General features: G+C 43.7%; 1 protein-coding gene across 9 annotated transcripts in view; it reads left to right on the top strand.

Moving 5' to 3' along the window:
* The window catches only part of fli1 (Fli-1 proto-oncogene, ETS transcription factor), a 32226-nt gene extending 10933 nt beyond the window's left edge, over nucleotides 1-21293 (top strand). For 4 of the 9 annotated variants that reach the window (XM_085795111.1, XM_085795114.1, XM_085795116.1 and 1 more), the window contains 8 exons: nucleotides 459-670; nucleotides 930-1084; nucleotides 2090-2293; nucleotides 9769-9837; nucleotides 16507-16566; nucleotides 17067-17126; nucleotides 17710-17757; nucleotides 17908-21293. In XM_085795111.1, coding sequence (XP_085651237.1) covers nucleotides 459-670; nucleotides 930-1084; nucleotides 2090-2293; nucleotides 9769-9837; nucleotides 16507-16566; nucleotides 17067-17126; nucleotides 17710-17757; nucleotides 17908-18437 — 1338 coding nt within the window. In that variant the 3' untranslated portion in view covers nucleotides 18438-21293. The remainder of the gene's footprint in view (nucleotides 1-458; nucleotides 671-929; nucleotides 1085-2089; nucleotides 2294-9768; nucleotides 9838-16506; nucleotides 16567-17066; nucleotides 17127-17709; nucleotides 17758-17907) is intronic. The other 5 variants (XM_085795115.1, XM_085795113.1, XM_085795117.1 and 2 more) reach the window with 2 other exon arrangements.

Genomic DNA, 21293 nt, shown 5'->3' with positions numbered 1-21293 from the left:
ATAACTGCACATAATTGCTGTAAACACAAATACTCATGAGACTAAAAAATTGACATCACAAGTTTCTGGGTAGTGTCAAACGACTGACTGATGTCGTATCTGCTCATGAGTTTCAGTGTATTTTAATAATTCTTGTTGGATGACTGTGTCCTCCCACTCTTAAAGGAATAGCTGGGCATTTGGGGGCGAAATGTAACACTGTTATCACTCTGATAACTGTTAATTGAAAATGAAACTAGAGCCGGTGCTTAGCACAAAGAAGGCAGCTAAACTTGCTCTAAGCTCCTGTAAAGACGTGTAACATGGGATGGAAACAGAAGTATTTAGTGTATTGTCTAAAAAGTGTACAGAATGGCTGTATATTTTATATTTGGCATTTTCTCACATATTCTCACTTGAAAGTGAAGTGAAGTGAGTCAAAAAACAAATAACAAGCATTTTTTTCCTTTCATCTCCAGGAGGCGCTATCAGTGGTGAGTGAAGACCAGTCCTTATTTGAGCCTCCGTACGCTGCTGCTGCCCCCCTCCCCAAGACAGACATGACTGCATCTGGCACACAGGACTACGGCCAGACCCACAAAATCAACCCTTTACCCCCCCAGCAGGAGTGGATCAACCAGCCCGTGCGGGTGAACGTCAAGAGAGAATACGAGCATATGAATGGATCCAGGTATGGCATGACATTCCCTTCCTGTCTCTTACATTCTTCTGTGTTGTGTGAAAAACGACTGCCGGTATTTTTATGGTCAGTTCTCGACTACAACTAAGCTTCACGTTTGTATCTAATCTTTGATATAATTGCCCCTGGTGAGCGCAGGGCTGAAATAACCAGTGCCAAAGTCAACGACTGGAAAAGAAAACTAACAACACCCAAGTTATCTGCTGATAATATTTTTACAACTTACTTGTATGTGTGTGTGTTTGTGTAGCAGGGAGTCTCCAGTGGACTGCAGTGTGGGTAAATGCAATAAGCTGGTGGGGGGCAACGACACTTCTCAGATGAACTATGGAAACTACATGGATGAGAAGAACGCCCCTCCCCCTAACATGACCACCAATGAGCGTCGAGTCATTGTACCTGCAGGTAAGAGCGCCTATAGGTAACCGCCAGTGTACCGTGTCTGTATATTCTCTGCATATTTATTAAAAGGTGGAAATTGTACCAGGTGTTTCTCCTGCGCTACTGCTGTGAGTTCAGACAGAATCACTCCTCTCTTTTGATATCATTTTGCCAATGCTGTAAATGTTTTATGAGTCCCGTTTTTATGTACCCAGTCCATGGTGTAAAGCATTGTTCCAGGGTTTTACATCACCCGCGGGGTGCACAGCTGAATGCGTGCAGGTAGAGATGTCAGTTTGTCTGCCAAACCAATATATTTCTTCCCTGTTTTTACAAATTTGATCTTTAAGCATGGCGGATAATACAGTTCAGGGAGTAACAAGTGCAGTTTTGGGGTGAAAGTATTTAATTTTAATGCGCAAGTTGATTATTTTCTTACACATGAGCCAGAGAGCCAGAGAGAATGACTGTTTTTCAACCCCCCCCCAAAAAAAATGAGCACATGTAATGCATTTAATTAAAATCGAATGAACTCTCAGCAAATTTTCCATTATAAAAGCTACTCAAGTGTTAGTATTAAACTGATGCAAAACGCCACTCATCTATCAACCTAATAGGAGCTCCACATGGAGGCCACTCCTTAACCACAAGTGGTAAGTTTGGGGTTTGGTTTTCCAACTTGGCTGTGCAGTACTTGGGTCAAGTAGTACTTGCAGATACTTTGTATTTAACTTAAACAAAGCAAAACGTACAAGGTTTGGTCACAGGAGGGAATTTCAGAACACTACTCTGAAAGATGATTTACCTTAGTCTAACAAACCCTGCTTCATATGGTTGAAATAAGACAAAGAATATTTACTACTAGCTAAACAGTGTCTGCTTCTGATATAAAACTCTGCTTCCAATTTGTTCATTTCTTCCCCTCCATTTACCTCACTGAGACACTCCCAGCTCTGTTTCCTCAACTGTCTGTCCACACAATCAATCATTTCACATTCAATGCAGTTCTCCAATACCGTCTCCCCACAGACCCGTCGTTGTGGTCCCAGGACCATGTGCGCCAGTGGCTAGAGTGGGCCATCAAGGAGTACGGCCTGTTGGAGATCGACACGGCCATGTTTCAGAACACCGACGGCAAAGAGCTCTGCAAGATGAGCAAGGACGACTTCCTCCGGCTCACCACCATGTACAACGCCGAAGTGCTTCTCTCTCATCTCAATTACCTCAGGGAAAGTAAGTACACTTTGTGCAAATTAAGCGAATAAATGAAGAGGCAAGTCAAAAAGACTGTATGATAATCAGTTAATGGCTCACTGGAACAGTTTATTAATTGGAACCAAGAGCAAAAAATATTGATCAACTGATGAAAAGCTAAATAAGAGCAACGCTGACACACTGTGCTTTTTCTTGCTGACTGTGTCTCAGCTGAAGTCTGTTACTGGCATCTGTCTTTGCCAAGGAAAAGTCAAAATCAACTTTCAATCAAAACACAAGCTTCTTTTCATATACTTTTCTCCACTGTTGGATGAAAAGAGAGAGAGAGTGAAAAATTGCCAAACCCGGGCAAACAACACGACACTTTTTTTTTTCTTTTTGTCACCGCACCATATTCATGTTACCATCAATAAACAATAAAATTGCCTTTACTGGAAACTAATTTCTCCATAATGTCTACCCAGTACTGAGCAAGAGTTGTGGAAACCAAGAGGGTTTCTTTCCCCTCTCGAGATAACCATCAACTTCAGCCCCCCCTCCCTACCCCTCCTCTCACCCACCCGCCCCCCAACACTACACTTTGCAGTGCCTTATTCCACATGGGCCACAGAAAGATGAAGCCCAGGTGCATTGCCTCAGGAATCACGCTAGGCCTGTGTGTTCAGCACAGCAAAGAAAGTTGATCTGCAATTTGCAACGGAGGCAACTAAATTTGAGCCTCTTACCTTTGAAGAGTTCCTCGGTGCAATCCGGCTTCATAGGTTTCGGCGGGGAAACCAAGCCAATTTTCTGAGGCAGTATGCAAATTGCATTTCAATACAAGATGTAACATCTGGAGTGGGTACCGGCTTGAATACACACTAATGTCTGGTTCAGACAATGGCTTCATCCAGTGTTTACTATGAAAATAAGCAGATCGTGAGTAATGTGATTGGTGGACATACAGAGAATTCTTCTCATTCTGTGCTCTGTAATGGCGAGAGGCGAGCTGCGTCTGCTGTGGCTGTAGAATATCATGACACCACGCTGGGTGGAGTGACTGATGGCTCAACTAAATTTAACATTACTCCCAAAAAATTGTGATGGGCCTCAGTGTGATGTAATGGGAACTGTATTTTGTGGGTGTCAACAGTTTTCTCTGTGCACAGCGTCTGGGCAGAGAGAGATGCTTGTCATGAGTATAACAGCCTCATTGTGTAGCACTGCAGCGGGTGGATCTGTCTGACCGCCACTGGGCACACTCCGCAGAGCAGTTTTCATTATGGCCACTGGCTGTGGGACTTAGCCACGGCTTAGGCGTGCTTCACCGCGACTCTGCCCAGTGCTGTCCTTTTTTTGATTTAGACCTTGTGTGTTTTGGAGACAGAAGAGATGTCTTGGGAATCCTCTCCACTTGCCAGTTGAAATTGCTTTGGATCTGTTCCCGACAATCAAAAAGATGAATGCTCCCGTCCTGCGCCTGGACCGACTGACCTGTTTTGGGGCAGCTCTCAGAGAAGCGAGCAGTGTGTATTATTGACACTGTGAGCCTAAGGGCAAGAGAAACCATGTTGGTAAATGAACGTCTGAGGAAGACTAAAAAGGAGGAGGAGGAGGAGAAGGAAGAGGAGGAGGAGGAGGGCTGAGGCTTCATGCAGACCCTGCAGGGCTGATGATTTGGAAACTAAAGCCGTTCTCTCTTCTCCCCCCGCAGCACAAACAAACACAATCATAGACGAGGAGTAGCCCCGTCCAGAAAATAGACCTCTGGCTTCACTCACGAGAGCTGGAGCCGGGCCGAGCCTCCAGAAAACAGAAAAAAGAGAGAGGGAGGGAAAGTCTGAGCCAAAACCTGGAAGTATTAGTGATTACAGGTCATGTGATGTCTTCCGCCAGCTCCATTCACCAATCTCTGTGATATTATCCCCGAATTCTCCTCCGAAGAGATGGATGGTCCGAAGGGGTACTGCAATCATTTCATACACATCTGTGTGCATCATGTGTGCGTTTGGTTCTGGTTATTGAACCTCTGATTAACATTCCTCAGAGTCATTAAGCGCTCGTGTACACTCAGCACGGGCCAGGGACATACTTCCCTACCCTACAGCCATACCATAACAAAACATTCCTGCCACGTCATGCACAGAAATATCGTTCAGACACCCACACTTGTGTAAGTGTGGGCACAATCTGAACATCTGTCTGGCTGCCCAGCTGCTCGCAGTAACAAGGGTAGTTACCCATGCATTATTTTGGCCTCATTGTTGGTCACTTATCCAGATTTTTATAAGTGATGGCCGCCCGCACCCCAATGTGCTTTCAATTTTGGGTGCAATTTGAGAATTTGTTCAAATTAGTCTGTCAGGGAGGGACAGCGGACTGTTTGCTTTATCGCACCCATGTAGGTCGGTTTGATACCACATGTGCTGGAAACCGAGCGGAGCAAGAAACCTCAGACAACGAGAGACTGTATCCTCTGACACACAGGGATGCAAGAGGAGAGGGGGAGAAAGCGAGGGAAGGAGGCAGAAATGAGAGGAGGGAAAGAAAAGAGACAGAAGTGAGAGCAAATCTGCTGTAGATCTACAGAAACATAATAGTAGAGATTTAATGAAAAAAAGATATCCCTGACAGATTGCTTTTGCAGTAGTTATTTGAGGACAAGGGCAAAAGGGTGTGAGTAGGAGAAACAGTTATAGAACGCGAGTGTGAGATAGAAAGAGAAAAAAAAAAGTCGGGGGTGAACTATTTTTTAAGTGTGGAAACGGTCTGAGGTGGTCATGATTGAGTGCCTTTGGAGGATAGCAATAGTTCTGTTTCCCAGCTGTCGCCATTGCTTGTGTGTCTGGATGGATTTACAGTGAGGGAGTCAAGACAGAGAGAGAGAGAGAGAAAGAGAGAGAGAGATAAGTCTGGGCTTCTGCACTGCTGCTCGCTCGCTCCAGAGTGGGGGACATTCTCGAGCCCTCAATAGTTTATACAGACCATAAACATCTGGGCTCGAAGGCTGAGTAGGGAAAAAGGAGGTCTGGAGAGCTCTCTCTCGTTCCTTTTCTCTCGCTCTCTCACTCACGCGCTCCCCTCTTTTCTCCTCTCACAACATTTTTATTGAGCTCCCCTTGCATTAGTTCTTTCAATTGGCAGATTATCACTGGTGCAGAGGGGCTCAGCAGCCTGGCTCTGCGCCCTTTACTGTTAGCCGTCTGCTGTTAGCCACCATTACAGAGTGAGCAGTCTGTGGCTCACTCGACTGCCGGGGTGCAGACACTTAACACTACAAGAATTTATGTACGTATCACATTAGCATAAGTGGGGGAGGATAATAAGCAGTTGCTAGTCATGTAAACACTGGGATGAGCTCAGCTGTAATTGAAGCTAGCTGCTTAGAGGTACATAATAATTGTACTTGCAAAACCAAATGCCAATTACGAATGTTGACATTGGGGAATCTGTGCAAAACCCTGAAAGAAAAGTATTTCTTGCTGCTATGTCTGTGTATCACAGTTACATGGTTAAATTAGTTAGGGGACAGGTGAAAGGCAAGAAGATACGACTACACCGATCTGATAATGTGTGTACAATCGGTAGGCTACAGTTGCAACGAGGCAGCTATGTCCCAGTTCTGGGGCCGCATCCTACAGAGGATGCAATCTATGAAGGTGTGGCCATTTGAAGCAATCGTGAATAGTAAAGGCTAAACTGAAATTACAGTAGATGGCCTGGCCCGACTTTAACTTTGCGTCACCAGCTCTGCCTGCCTCGATTGCTGAGCAACCTTAACAACATTAAGCTTATTTAAACCAGTTATACACCAGCTGGAGCTCCCTCTGACAATTTGAACTGAGTTAGAGGCAGGTTAATTAATGCAGGTTAATAGGCCTACACAATTCAGCAACTTGTGATCCTGATGTCAAACAACCAAGAGCCAGCATGAGAGAGACAATAAGCCAGACACAGTTGACAAAGTGACACAGTACCATGCCGTGTGTAGCCTATTAAAGTCCAAGCAAAAATCTCAAACAACCAGGCGTCATCACCACCAAGCAAAATGTTGAAAATCCCCAAAACTTTCTTTTCAGGCGTAACCACAAAGCAAAATGCCACAAACCAGCAATAACAACAAAAGCAGTTCAATTTAATCAACAACAGAAAGTACAGTTCAATTTCTGTAAATAGGCCTAGTCTGTAAAAAAAAAAAAAAAAAGTGACCCCTCTCCCTCAACAAAAAGCTTCGGGTCAAGTAACTACCCTTCTTTTATAAAAACACTCGAGTAATACCTCCTCCCAAAAGAAACGCATAGATGATCGAAAGTGGCCGGCAAGTTTGCTGCTGCTCAGGTGCTTTACAATCAGGTGTGTAGCTCCAATATTCCGGTTTGGGTCCAGGTTTATAATCCACTGGAGGAAGACGACGGTCAACACGACCTGACCGTGGAATTTGATCAAAACGAGAGTTAGACTCGGCGCTGCAGGGATGGATAGGCACTGACGCTTCTGCTCAGGTATGGTGAACTGCCATCTTGCCTGTTGGGGAACCTTTTTTTTTTCTTCAAAGGTGTAAATCATTGAGGGGACGCCATTGGCTGGGACTGGAGGTGTGACGGGGTCGTGAATTAATGGGGAAAAAGATAAGGGGGAAAAAAGTTAATTCATGTATTTTTGTTCCTGGGGTCAAAGGGGTATGGCCTCAACAACAACTTTACGTTTTAAAGGTTGAAGTCAACATTTAGGCTATTTATGGCGTCATCAGTGATGCACAATGCATTTTAGAATAGGTTGGTCCACTTTTTTTTCCATATATTTTTTTCCATTTATGTTTATACGACTTTATGGAGTGTACAAGTTAATGTTTTTAACAGCAGTAATAGAGAATGCTCAAAGTAATGCATCAGTGGAAAAAAATAAAGGGAAAAAATAACAAAACATAATAAAGAAAATAAAATAGAAGATAAATAGGCTACAAATTAAATTAATTAAGGCTCCAGTCATGCAACTGTTTGGTATTTAAATGAGGCTTCCAGTTTGTCCAAAATGCACTGTAGGTCTAAACACTTATCTTCTGACACTTTATGAGTGTTTGGGTAACAGGAGAATATTTTCTCTGAAGTGCTGCCCTGAGCAGCAATGTGAATCTTATTGATTGTCAGAAAACCCCCAGAAGCAGCTGACAACTGGTTGAAGCTCAATTTCTGTCTAAATGTTTTAAAAACAATACGGAGTGTGTGTGCGCAGAGTTTCATGTTTAAATGCTTTTTTTGACAGATTCTGTACTTCAGAAATTACTAAATTAATTTAATCAATAGTATGTTATTCAATAGGCTACATTTTTATTTGCCCATCACTGCTAAGAAAATACTCACAAGGGTCGTTTTAGAAGGCAATGACAAACTCTATTTTGTGGTTTGGAGGACCTGTTGGAAATTTCACTATGTAAGGCTGGCATGAAAACAGACAGCCGGGTTAGTTAGTGCACTTTTATCCTATAAAGCTTGAAAGGATGACTACCATTGGCTGGAGACCATTTAGCCCCCTTGAGGTGGCAGGATGCCCGAAAACTGGGTGACTGGGACCCTCAGTTTGTTGACAAAGCTCAGACCACATGTTTGAGGCAGTGGTATCATATAGCTCTACGGGGATAAACAGCAGGGGCCCAGTGGAGGTCCGTTACAATGCTGAGCAAGCCCTGAAGGACCTCTGTCAATATTAAGGGCGTGCCAAACTGGAAGACCGGACCATTTGAAAGAGCCGTCATAGGAATGACAGAAAAGAAAATTGTTTGTGGGTGTTATGTAATCTAACAGACTCTGAGCAGATGTGACGGAGAGGAGGGGAAAGAGAGTGAGGGTCTTAGAAGCTGAACATTGGCCAGTCCTCCCACTGTGCTGTCAGATTACCGGGACATGTTTGTTTTCTGAGAGAGGAAGAGGCCATCCAAATAAATAGGCAGCACAGCCAAGACTCCCTCCACCGAACTGTCAGCTGTGGTCTCTCTCTCTCTCTCTCTCTCTCTCTCTCTTTCTCTCTCTGCCTCTCTCCCCATGCTCTCGCTCACTCTCACTCTCTCTCGCACAGCAGCCCTGCATTTGTCTGTGGGATGGTTTGAGGTTTTCTCAGCAATGCTGCCTGTTTGCCTGTCTGGGTCAGCCCACATATGTGGCACACAGTAGGAAAAGGGTTAACAACCCCTTCCTCCCCCCATTCTCTCCCTCGCCTTCATTTTTTTTTTTCTGTCAGTCTGTTCATCTTTCTCTTACACTTTCCCCCTCATTCCAGAGATGGTGCTCTGGTGGCTCGCTTGCCCCCGTGCGCTTACACACTCTGCGTGTGGAATTATTTTTGTACGGAGAGCTGCATTTGATTGCTGAGCAGGGACCCTGCCTCATACAATGGCTCCCCTGTTCTGAGGCCCCCAGGTTTTCTAAACTAGACCCAGAGCCTTGGGGGTGCCGTGGAGTAGGTAGAACTAGGAGGGGTGGGGTGTTGGGAGGTTAGAATACATTGTGGAGCACCCCACTCTTTCCCCCACCTCCAGGCCACCCCCTAAAAAAACAGACCCCTAGTCTGCCACCACCATGGGCCCCTTCACCCCCCAATGTCAGCAGCAGCAGCAGCACAGCAAGTTAGGTAAGAGTCCTTCACCAAATCTCAAGGAAAGAAAATGACACATTTAACGTTCAGCTTTTTGTTCCTTTTTTTTAACGTTGCTCCATTCACAAAAGGTATCTTCCCCACTCAGCAGCTCCCCTTGGCCCCTTCTTAGCACTCAATCTCAACACTACCCATGTAGTAGCTGCTCCTGTGTTTTCTCTGTGCATTTTTGGGTCTGTTTTTCCACTCGCTGATTTATGCCTGGGGGCAGCTAAAATTAAGAGAGCATTTTGGTGCCGCCCAGGGTGCCTGTGTAAGTGGAGGAATGCGGCGCAGAGTTCTGCTCCATAAGGTGAAATGAATAGGCAGACATAAGCAGAGTCTTGCCTCCCTGACTTTATTATTAAGGAGCAGGGTTTGCTGTTAAAATGCTGACAGGCTGCAGGCTTTTTCCTTCGTTTTTTAAAGACGTTTAAAGGACTGTCTGTCTGCTGGCTTTGCTTTATTTGGGCCTAGATTTATGCGTCCTGAGTTATTTTCCTTCTGAGATTTTTTTTTTTTTTTAAGATAAAACAGGAACACAATTCAAAGGATGAAAAGAGCTCAATAGTGCTGCTTGACAGTAATTGAGCCGAACATTTTACTGACACCTGCTGGCTAATGTTGAGACCTTTTGAGATTTTTGTCATCCTGGTTTCAACAAGAGCACCCTGATGTTTCCCATCTTCATTCAAGTCAAATTCATCGTGATTAATACGCAAATTTACAGCTGTAAATGTTTCACAAGATCATATTGCATCTTATAAGTGCACTAATGTATAAAACCTTTTGGTAAGAATTTATGAATTGATTTTTAAATTCCTCACCCAGCTTGTCTGTGGTGCCGTTTCATTTCTAACTTTGTCCGTTATCTCATTTTATTGCAGGTAGCTCATCATTATCCTACAATGCACCATCTCACACAGACCCGTCCCCACGCCTGGCTGCCAAAGAGGGTAGGAACACATTTTTGTTCTCTATTCTCTCGCCTGTTCTGTATTTTTGGATCGTTTTATATGATTTGGATTTGGTGTCACTGTTTTTATATGGAGGGTGTGGCGAGGAGAGAAATGAGAAGTCAGAGAATTCTCCTCTGCCTTATAAAACCCAGCATCAGATAAGCACACACACAAGGGCGCACACACACACACACTTAGAGAGTACACACTCACACGCATCCAAAGCACACGCACAAGTCAGTGATTGCCTTTGACAAAGCTCTCGGCAGGTGCACCTTTTGTGTTGTTAAAATAATATGAGCTAAGCTGCTACAGCAGGCAGTGCTATTCAGAAGCAACTACCTGAACACCGTGACAACACGTCGTGGCTCAGAGGGGGCGGTCGCAGAATAGAGGCGCATTAACAACAAGACAAAAGGCGGGTGCGTTGATGAGTTCTGTCCACGGCGGCATGGGGCGACAACAGACTGTGAATGCTGTGATTATGGGAAGGAAGCAGGAGGACGTGAGACGTATGAATGAGGCTGTTTGATGGGAAGACAAGCATCAGAGACAGGTGATGAGGCAACAAAGTGGAAGGCTGCTATAGGCTGCTTCAGGCCGGACTGGAGTGGAAATGTGCGTTACAGATCTTTATTCTATTTACAAGAGAGGAGGACAAAAGGTTAAAGGGAGATGAGGGGGGATTTACCACTGGAATAAACTTGTCACTTCTTGTCACTTTGCACTTTTACACATTTCACACTTCACAAAATCCATCTGTAGCGTTTTTATGAGGTGACTGTCACTGTCTATCAAACGCAACATAGGTCACACAGTGAATACAAGGGTATGTATGGGCAATTGGGCATGCATACATTATATATAGCTATACATATATATATACTGTATATATATATTTTTTTTTTTTTTCAAGCACAAAAATCTGTTGTTCTTTGTCTTGCTGTGTCTTGACACTTCTGTTTTAAGAGGAACATCAACTGAAGGAACAAACAGATGTGTGTGTTTTTTTTTTTTAATTGTGTGAATATAAGACTGAAGGACACAATTTTTGTGCATTCAGATGTTAAATGGACTGGGTTGTAGTGTTGCTGCTGTAAACTCTTGCAAAAAAAGCCAAGCAGGGTTTCCAAGAACAATGCCCGCCGTGGCAGCTCAGGATGATTGTCTCTTTCCTCTGGACACCTCCTCACTCTACAAACATTATTTTGTGCTGACACAACATGAACTAGGCGAAGGCCGCGCTGCCTATCTGTTAAAAAAAAAGCTACACATCCTTTACATCGGCTATACGGTGTCACCACCAGAGACGGGAGAAAGGACTGCAATAACAATGATAGCCTCGCTCACAGGATGAGGGGCCCTATCAAGGCAGGAGGAGAGGAAACACTAGGTCTGATAAGTGTCCGAGCATGCCCTCTGCCTCTCTCTCTATCTGCCCCGGTGGTGAGCGTTAGCAGGCCGCGTACTTGTTCACGCCCGGCTTCAATACAAATAGAGCAATGGGCAGGCCAGATAAGATTCTGCTCGGTCACCCCCCGACCCTGGTCTTCCTGGTTCTCAGCATCAGGTATTTGGACTGGCAGGAATAGAGAGTCACTCCCTTCAACAGCATTTCCCTTTTGCAAGAGGTGACTTCTATTATGGGCTCCTGTAGCACTGACTGCGCCCCTGGTTGCGTCCTGTGATCCCAGCCTGGGTATAACTTCTACCTAAGACTCCGACAGGATGCCTTTCCGTGAATTACAAAATACACGAATCGCTTAGCTCATTAGCCACATTAATTCACTGTAATTGGTTACAATCATTTGACATAAAATGAAAAAAGCAAAATGATTAGGGTTGTTTGAAGTACAAGAAACATCAAAATTGGAGTAAGGAGTCTGTGACTCAACAATAAAACAAGTGTTGCTTCAGGAGAAGCCTTTATTAACATTTTCACAGATCAGCATTGCCAGATGTTCAAGTTCATATTGCCTTTTGAGAACAGTCAAATACCATACAGGCTCTTTGGGGTAGAGTAAGCACGAGCATACAGCAGGAGACAAGCCTTAATCTGCTCCAGACTCTGTGGTGTAAAATGCAATGTTATGAATAAAAGAGAGCATATAAAACACGGAATGCAGCAGCTATGAAAGGGTGTGTGTGTGGCTGTGTGTATCTAAAGTCTGTGTCTACTATTGGCTTGTGGATAGGCATGTGTGTGTGTGTGTGTGTGTGTGTGGGTGAGTTACCAGTATAGCATGTATTACAGTATGCATACGTTATTTCTGAGTGTGGGTTGGGAGCTATACGTATCATAGTAGGCTACATCTGGGTGTTACATTTATACATGAGAGTTCTGCTTGTTGGCAACTTTTATTCTTTTTTTTCACTTACTTACCTACTTGATGAGTCTGTGCACCTTTTTCAGTGTTTGAACTTTCCGTTTGTGCCGCGGCTATGAAATTGTGGATTTTTTTTATAATTCACAGAAAAGACACTCATTCTCTCCGCTGCTTCAATGTGACCGGGGGAGGACGATGATTCACCTCTGTGAAAGTATTTACTTTGCTGCCAAGTCCAAGTGGCAACGCAGCTTGAAGTGCGCCACAAGCTTTTGTACATCTATGACTCTCGACTGCTCCTCTTTTGTTTTTTGTTTTGTTCCAAAGTAGGGATATAATGGGGATTTAAAAAAGAAAAAAACAGTCGCTGCACACATCATGTCTGCCCTTGATTTATTTAGGTTTGTGTTCACAGATGAGTTGTTGTCTCCCGTTAGTTTCAAGTGTTTTTGCAGTTGATGCTCTTCTCCTCTGGTGCAGCCACTGTCTCCTCGCTGCATGTGTGTAACTCCTGTACTTTGCCATTATTCTCCTCCTCTTATGGCTCCGTCCTCACACAGATGGCTTTTAAAGCACCTGTATTACGGGTATTAAAAAAGTTTATCCTGTCTGGGTCTCTCTCTTTGGCTCAGACTCTGGGTTAAAAACAGTCCACGGCTCGACTCTATCTCACCTTGTACACACAGTTGCTCTTCCTCTCTCTCTCTCTCCCACTCTGTCTCTCGTCTGTCTTTGTCCTATGCTCTCTCTCTCTCTCTCTTTCTGTCTCGCAGCCTCTCTCTCTCTTTCCCTCTCCGTCTAGCACTCGGGCCTTGTTTTGACTAACTGGTCCTGCAGTCGAAGTCTCCCAGGAGCGTGCACCACACCCCAGACCAGAGTGGAAACTGGCTCAAGTCGCAGTCAAAGCGAGGCCTGGAAAAATGAAGGCGGGAGGGAGGGGAGGAGGAGGAGGTGGTGGGTGGGGGGGGTGAGGCTGCTCCGTGTGAGTTTGTGTGTGTGTGTGTGCATACGGATCTGTGTCTGTGTTTGAGTGGCTGGCCCGTACCCGTACCCCCCCTCACCCCAACCACTTGGGCTTTTGTACGTTTTATATCTGCTGCCTCTTCCCTCTCCTGCACTTTCACTTCCACTTTGCCACTTTTGTCTATTTCCAATTAATCTACTGTACTTCTAGCCGTTGTTTGGTGCCTTTTGAGATTTTTTTTGGGGGGGGGCACTTTCTGTGTCTATTCTTGCTCACATGTTGGTAAAAAAGGGAAAATTGTTGTTGAGGTTAACATAATCTGCTGCCAACAACTACACACAGGGGCACCAAGAAGATGTGGATGAGGCCACATTACTGCTGGGCATCTCCTCCCAAGCCCATACCAGACAGGAGCTGCATGCGTTTGCTGCCGTTGTTTTCATTTCAAATTCCAAAGTTGTGTTTCGTCTGACTCTATTTTTTTTTGTCATTATTTTTCCTCTCCCTCCTTTAAGTTCCTTCTTCTTTTCCTTTTTTGTGCCGTTTTCTGCACTTTTTTTTTAACTTTCTCCATCTCCATCTGTCTGCTTCTCAATACTCTCTTCTTTCTCTTTCCTTCACCTCCTCTGTCATCTCTCTTTCATTCGTCTCTTTGCTGCTGCTTCTCCCCCCACCACCAAACCAAACTCCTCTCCTGTTTGTAACGCCCCTCTCTCTGCACATAGATGGAGGTAGCCCCCGTTGTGTTTTTTTTTTTTTTTTTTTTGGTGTGGTGGAGAGTGGATGGAGGGCTGGGGGGGTACTGGCGGTGAGTAGAGGGGAAAAAAGGGCCAGTAAAACAAAGAGAGGTTGTCTGCAGGCGAGGCAGGCAGGAAACGCAAGTCTCCCAGGACTCTCCCCCAGTCACTGCTCCTTGGCTATCCTGCCGGCCCACACCAGATTGAACCTGACAGCCCCGCTGAGCCACGGCAGCCCACTTGTTATTTGTCCTCTTTCTCTTTCTTTTTGTCTTTCTCTCCATTCCACTCGCCGATCTTCCACTTGTTTGATCATGCTTTAATTTATTCTTTTTTTTTCATGCCTCGTTGCACAGTTCATTTCCTTCATTTCGCTTTATCCATATGTTTCTTTCTTTTTTTTTTGCACCATCACTTGTAACTGTTTAGCTCCCCTGTTCCCAGTCGCAGACACCAGATCTCCTCCTGTTGTCTGTAGACAGGAACAGACCCCTTTGACTGAAATTTCAGGGGTTAAAAGTTGAAAAGTTAGAAATTAGTGAGGAGATCAAGAGGCCCCTGAGCAGCAGGAGCTTGTCCCAATGGAGGATATTCTGCTAGTGAGGGGAGAAAACAAGACCACAAAACATCCATTGAAAGTAGCACAAGACGCATAATTTGATTTGAAGTGTTTTTACATTTTCAGTCGAGGATTATGAAATGAGTAAAACAATAAAGCACTTGTCTAGTTACCGGGAAAACTCTGTTTTCATGGTGGCAGTAAGATTAGGATCTGTGCTGCAATTGTGCTGAAATAAGGATTTTGGATCACAGTGCTTTATTATTTGTTTACTTTAGAGAAAGCAGGCTGTCAGTACATCCTTATCCACAGGAGGGCAGTGTTGTACAGTGCTTAAAATAAATGGCCAGACATGCAGTAGCTGTTGATCATAGTTGTGTTGATGCTGGATGTTGCTCCGGTTTGGCTGTGTGAGGTCATACGGGTCAAGATGACACACAAACTCCTAAGGTACTGTTGTGTAGACAGTCACCTTCATTTCTTACAGGCATAACAAAGATTTTAAAAAAGCTACACACTGACAAAAAAAAAAACAACACGTCTTTGTTTACATGTGTTTCTCTTATGAAATCGAGGAGCTTGACCATGTAAACCTGACAACGATCTTTCAGATTTTTAGACAGATATGTGGAGTTATGTTACAGTGCACTGATTGACAGCATATCTGCATGTGAATTATTTAAATGCACCGGATGAAACACAAATGATAATAACTTGAAAACTAATAAATATTCATGTCTGGCAAAACAAACACCTACACACACGAATACACACAAAGAAGAATGCATTTAGAGTCTGGCATCAGCACACACACTCCCATCTGAAATGTCAAAACATATCATTGGAACGATCGCACCTATTCAGTTTGATAATTAATCATGCATGTAGTGTAAAAACACTTTGCTGCATTATCTATGTTTGACTACTGATGAGGGGCTGACCCTTTTTATTATGCTGCGGCAGAATTTAAACTGGCTGTAGTTAAGTTTAAAAAAAAGACTTTGGTGTTGGCTCTTTCACATTCTGCTCCTCTGTTAAGAGAAGAAGATGCTGCCAACTTTGATTGTCAGTAAGCCTGCTTCTCAAAAAGCCAGCCTACGCTGATGGGATATGGGATTGCCTCTTGACCTTCTAACAGCTTGCTGATCCCAGAAACAACCTCTGTCATCACTGTTACACCGTCTCTCTATCTGCTGCCCTCTGGGGAAAAGCACTGCTGACAAAAAGATGTACAGATCGTGATAAGACCTGAAAGTAGCGTGTTGTACACAACACATAGCAGGCCACAGTGTGCATCATGTTTCCCCCCACACGCTGGCAGCTGTTCTGTTGAACTGTAAGTATAGTGCACACCGATACAATCCATAGAGACTGGCTATGACCATACCGCTGTGTTTTTGAGACATTGCCAGGGGAACATTACATCCTCTGTTTTATCTGCTTGTGTCAGAGATGGGATTAATGGAAGGTACTGGAAGCCGTCCGCCTTCACACTCGGCTTCGCAGGTCCGAAGTGCAGACACGCAGCAGGTAGAGCTCGTGCAAACTGGGCCAGTTTGGCTGTTTGTCAAGGTTTCAGAGAAATGAGATTGTGTGTGGAGAGGCGGGATGCAGGGTGGATATCATGCACATTCATCGTCTGTCTCCGTCTGTGTGTCTGTTGTACGTTAATTTGCATCAGACCCTTTATTTGTGGTCAGAGTGTTGCAAGCTGCTCAACCAACTGTACTCTCTGTCAAAGATTGTGCCATCTACATTTTAACCACCGCAGCGCTCCAAACAAAACCACATTAGCATGTCCAGATATCCTGTGAAGAGCATCTCGAACCGTGTTTTGATAGATTTATTGATGCTATTTGTTCCGGAGGTTAACACACAATGAGATGAGACACGTAGAGTAGCCACATAGACAAACGCCGGGGCAAGTTTTGAGATTGCAACATGACTTTATGGCGACCCGAGGATTTGGTCAGATTATTGTTTGTCCAACTGTCCTTAGAAAGAAAACATCTGGGATTTTTTTTTTTTTTCTAATTTTACTCAAACTTTGTCCTCATTCTTTTCCTCTGTCTTCCTCAGACCCTTCATATGATGCTGTACGGCGGACAGGATGGTCAAACAACATGCACAGTGGCAAAGGTGAGGTCACAAAAACACTTCAGGGTCTTTGTAATGTTACATTTTGACTGGACTGCAGTGATAAGTACGACTGGCTGCATCCTACTGAGTGAGGGCATGACTCTACATTTCACCTGAGGTGCTTATTTCCTCAGTTTTTAGATTGTTCAGGTTATAAAATTCAAGACTGCTTACAAATACCTCCGCTTATCCACAGTCTGCATCACACCAGTGGAAGTTCCAACATCCACAGGGAGAGTCTAGACGTGTGGGTCAGACTCCTGACGATTAGAGCCTCTGTTGTCAGAACATGAACGCACAGTCAAAACAAGTCGGTCCAGCCTTATTTACTTTGGACCTCTGCTGACTTGCCTTCAAGATGTGTAGCTCGGTTATCTGCAGCCACCCCACTGATGTTTTCTCTAGTCTGAACCCTTTTTATGTCTCTCTTTTTCTCTCTTCAACTATCCCCTTCCCTGATTCTCTCTCTCTCTCTCATTCTTTCTCTTTCTCTCTCTCAGGCTCACCGGTGGTTACTCAGAATGTGACCAAGTCCACTGAGCAGCCCAGACCTCAGCCAGGTAACAACTATAATCAATTTAATTGTCATTAATTTGTTAGCATGGCTCTCACACTCCCTTTTTTTATTTTTTACATTTTCTCACTTTCTTTTTACGATGGACATGATCAAACCCTCAGCACCGAAATGTGCGAAACTCCTCTTTACAAGTGATTCACCGGCAATTTAATAACAGTCTACCACCAAGCGTGTTACTACTTGCATTGGTATTTTTCCTCTTACTTCTCAACCACACATCTATTAGCATGTGTAATTGGTTTTCCTGGTCAGCTCATTACTTAGAGGGTGTGCAGAGCATGATAATCCACACACACACACCAATGTTAAGACTTGACCACCCAACACACACTCGGTCTGTACGTGTTTTGCATATTTAGCTGGATTTACTCAACCCGAAATTGTGATGTTATGGGCTAATGTAAAGAATAGGAAATTTTAAATGGATAGCGTCAAAGTCTGTAGCATCAGCTGTCGCCTGGCAACGTGTTGATTTTGTCTGCCATACTAATTAGTATCGGTCAGATGCTATTGTGTTATATCAGGAATCCATGTGTAGACCAACACTGCTGTGCTTTTGTCCACAGATCCTTACCAGATTCTTGGACCCACCAGTAGTCGCCTTGCCAACCCAGGTAAGATTTTAGCACACCCTGGTCTGTATAATGCTGTGAATAGGTGATTGTCGCTCACCTCACAGACATCAGGCTGATCGATAATGAAGTAATAGGTTCTGTGAAGGCTGCGTCTCTTTTCTGATCAGTATTTGTGTGTCCAACCATCAGGTTCAGGTCAGATCCAACTGTGGCAGTTCCTCCTGGAGCTCTTGTCCGACAGCGCCAACGCCGGCTGCATCACCTGGGAGGGCACCAACGGCGAGTTCAAGATGACAGACCCCGACGAGGTAGCGCGGCGCTGGGGCGAGCGTAAGAGCAAGCCCAACATGAACTATGACAAGCTGAGCCGTGCACTGCGCTACTACTACGACAAAAATATCATGACCAAGGTGCACGGCAAGCGCTATGCCTACAAGTTCGACTTCCACGGCATCGCTCAGGCGCTGCAGCCGCACCCCACCGAGTCCTCCATGTACAAGTACCCCTCGGACCTAGCCTATGTGCCTTCCTACCACGCCCACCAGCAGAAGGTCAACTTTGTATCCCCACACCCTCCATCCATGCCCGTCACCTCCTCCAACTTCTTTGGACCCACTGCTCCATACTGGAGCTCGCCCACTGCAGGCATCTACCCCAACCCAAACGTCCCCCGCCACCCCAACACCCATGTGCCTTCCCACCTGGGCAGTTATTATTAAAACACACCTTACTGTTCCTCCACCAGCCTTTAAAACGTGCCCCTCTCTCAACAACAAAGTCCATCGCTGAGCTGCACTCCCACTGACGCCAAACCAATGAAGACTGAATTGATGGAGGCGTTTTGTCCCCTGAAGAAATTTTGCTCCTAAATGAAGGATGATTCATTTGAAGGACTTTTTTTTATATATATATGTAAGAATTTATAAGCAACTGGATGCTATGCTCCAAAATGGAATACTACTTACCTTTTCAAGACTAGCCAACTGTTTGTTTATGTTTTTTTGGACGTGTGTCTGAGTTTCCTGTGCCTTTCTATTTCCCATCCTCCTCGAAGCTGTTCCCAAAAGCTTCCCAAACCAAAACCTGAGGACAGGAGAAGCAACCCGAGTCTGTCTGCCTCCTCACCCTGCTACAATACCAGACATGGGCCTATTATTTATGGGTCTCAATCTACATCCTCCTCAGTACATCTTGTACATTACGCTTTGAAGCATCTGCTTTTTTTCTGCTCGTCTACAGCCTTGTCGGGGGGTTTCTTATTCTCATCTGCTCGTCTGTCCATCTGCATCTTTTTTTTATGTGTGTGTGGAGAGTCTTCTGGAATTTGCTGGATAAGGAAGAGCTCTCGGAGGGACGGACTTTTCTCAGCACTGAATGAAAATCTGGCAACTGGAATATGCCATTCACAATTTAATTTATCCTCCAAACTGGAAGGCTAGAGAAGAGTTAAATGCCGGAGAAGGAAGCGCTGTATGTTTTGCTGACCTGGGTCAACTCAGTTACTTAAAATGCTTTCTGTGTGTTGTGTTGTGTGGAGTTCACGGCGGGCAATGTGTACAGTTGAGTCGTTTGTGCTGGGGAAGCCGAGTCAAGATGTAATTGGAGTCATTTGCAACAATAATTCAACCCAGGTCAGATGTTTTCAGGGGGCCACACACCAGGCTACTACAATAAATGTTTGCCATGTTGTTGCCTTTCAGCCATGCCATTTCCAGATGTTTTGTTGCTGGACCATGTCAGTATTAATGTGAATGTCTTCTGGTTTGTGAAACGCGTAAAAAAAAAGGGATACCCCTGCAGCAAAATCAAAATTTGTCAGATGTTTTCATTTTGTTAACTCTTTTTAACGGAGAAAATAAATTCCTTCAAAATTAAGACCACAATTGCTGCACTTGTCTAAATCTAAAACACGAGAGATGTTATGATGTAGATAATATCTACATAACAATGCTGAAGGCTATATGTTTATGAGTGGATGCTATTGTATGTTTGTTTTGTTTTTTTTCTAAAGTACCTTACAGTACATCTACCTTTACTGTGAGGTGGTTTACTATGTGCCATAATGAGACCCAAAACCCTAACCTTCAAAGTGTTAGCTCCACGCCTTAACTGCTGTTTTATACAATATATTTCTATACATTAAAGATGAAAACAGCATTACAGCTTACAAATGTATTGTGAAATACATAAATCATTTCCATGTCTGACTAGAAATCTGACAATTTTTGATTTTGAAGTGCACTCTGACAATAACGGCTGCCACTGTGTTTCCTTCCTCTATGTAGGCCAGTCAGGACCGTATAGGTCAGCACAGAGAAGTGGCTTAGCGATAAGTCATGTTAGTGGACAGTCAAGTTGCATTTTTCTTTACAAGGGCTGGATCCTAGTTTGAGAGCAGCATGTGTGTTTGAATGTTAGTTTCTCACTGATCTAGAGCCCAGCAAAAAATGCACATTAATCTCAAGTCAGGATTTCATCATCATCATGTGATCATGTATCATATCAAAACATATCCATCTTCAGGTGTTCAAAGCTGTTTATAGCAAAAGTATTCCTTAAGCGTAACTGAGAATGGACACTTGAAAATAAATTACTTGGGACTAAGTAGTTTATCAGAGAACAAAACCAATAAAGTATGACGAGATGAAACAAAGAAATCCTCAGATTCGCAAACGCTGTGCGTTTGTCAGACCTATTTTTTATTATTTTATAAGCATCAGTCAACTAGGCATTAAAGCAACTTACTGTATAAATTATGCAGAGTTATTTTCATATGTGACACAGTATAAAAAAGTCAAGAGAATTAATACGAGTTGACCTCGGTCAAAAATGCAAACCTTTTGAGTCCATTTCTGCTAAGTAGTGTGTTCAGCATTTAAGCGTTTTTATATCTGTACATTTGGGCGATGCATTTTAACATTTTTTGATGTCTTATTGTTGTTATTGTTTATGAAATTCGGTTGAAACATCCTAAATGCCTTTGAATGCAAAAGATATTTTCTTGTATTCCCCAAACCATAAATGCCTGCTTCAGTCGTAATCCAATAGCCAGGGATTCCTCTCCTCTATATGCAACATGTGGTTGAGATGGTTTGTTTCCATTTTGAATCACTTTTTATGCCAGATAGCCCTTGAATTGGTAGCTTTTCCTGTGCTTTAAAGAATTTCAGGTATTTTATGCAAAAATGATACAAACAGTATTAATATCCAGAACCAGCTTCTCCTGAAGATCTATAGCTTTAAAAGAACAAATTAAAAAGGGAACATGTAATTTGTAGCAAAGAAAGAATTAATGTAATGTACCTTTACCTTCCATGTTTCACAAGCATTGACAATGAAAAGGGATCTGTGCTACTTCGTATATGCAATGTATTTTGGATATCAAATATATATATATATATATAGATATGTGTGCGTGTGTGTATGTGTGTGTGTGCGTATGTGTGTATAATTTTACAATTAACCAGTGTATTATTATTATTATTATTATTGTAATTCCTGAAATGTATGAATACCTTTTGGAAAAGGGCTTTTGTATAGGAAAAATGTGACAAAATAAATGTTTTTACCTCTCA

Source organism: Trachurus japonicus, chromosome 13 (assembly GCF_045865225.1).
Source record: "Trachurus japonicus isolate A0001 chromosome 13, Traja_1.0".
Classification (NCBI taxonomy): Eukaryota; Metazoa; Chordata; class Actinopteri; order Carangiformes; family Carangidae; genus Trachurus; species Trachurus japonicus.
The sequence above is the reverse complement of the archived record's forward strand: the minus strand, read 5'-3'. Positions and strand labels throughout refer to the sequence as shown.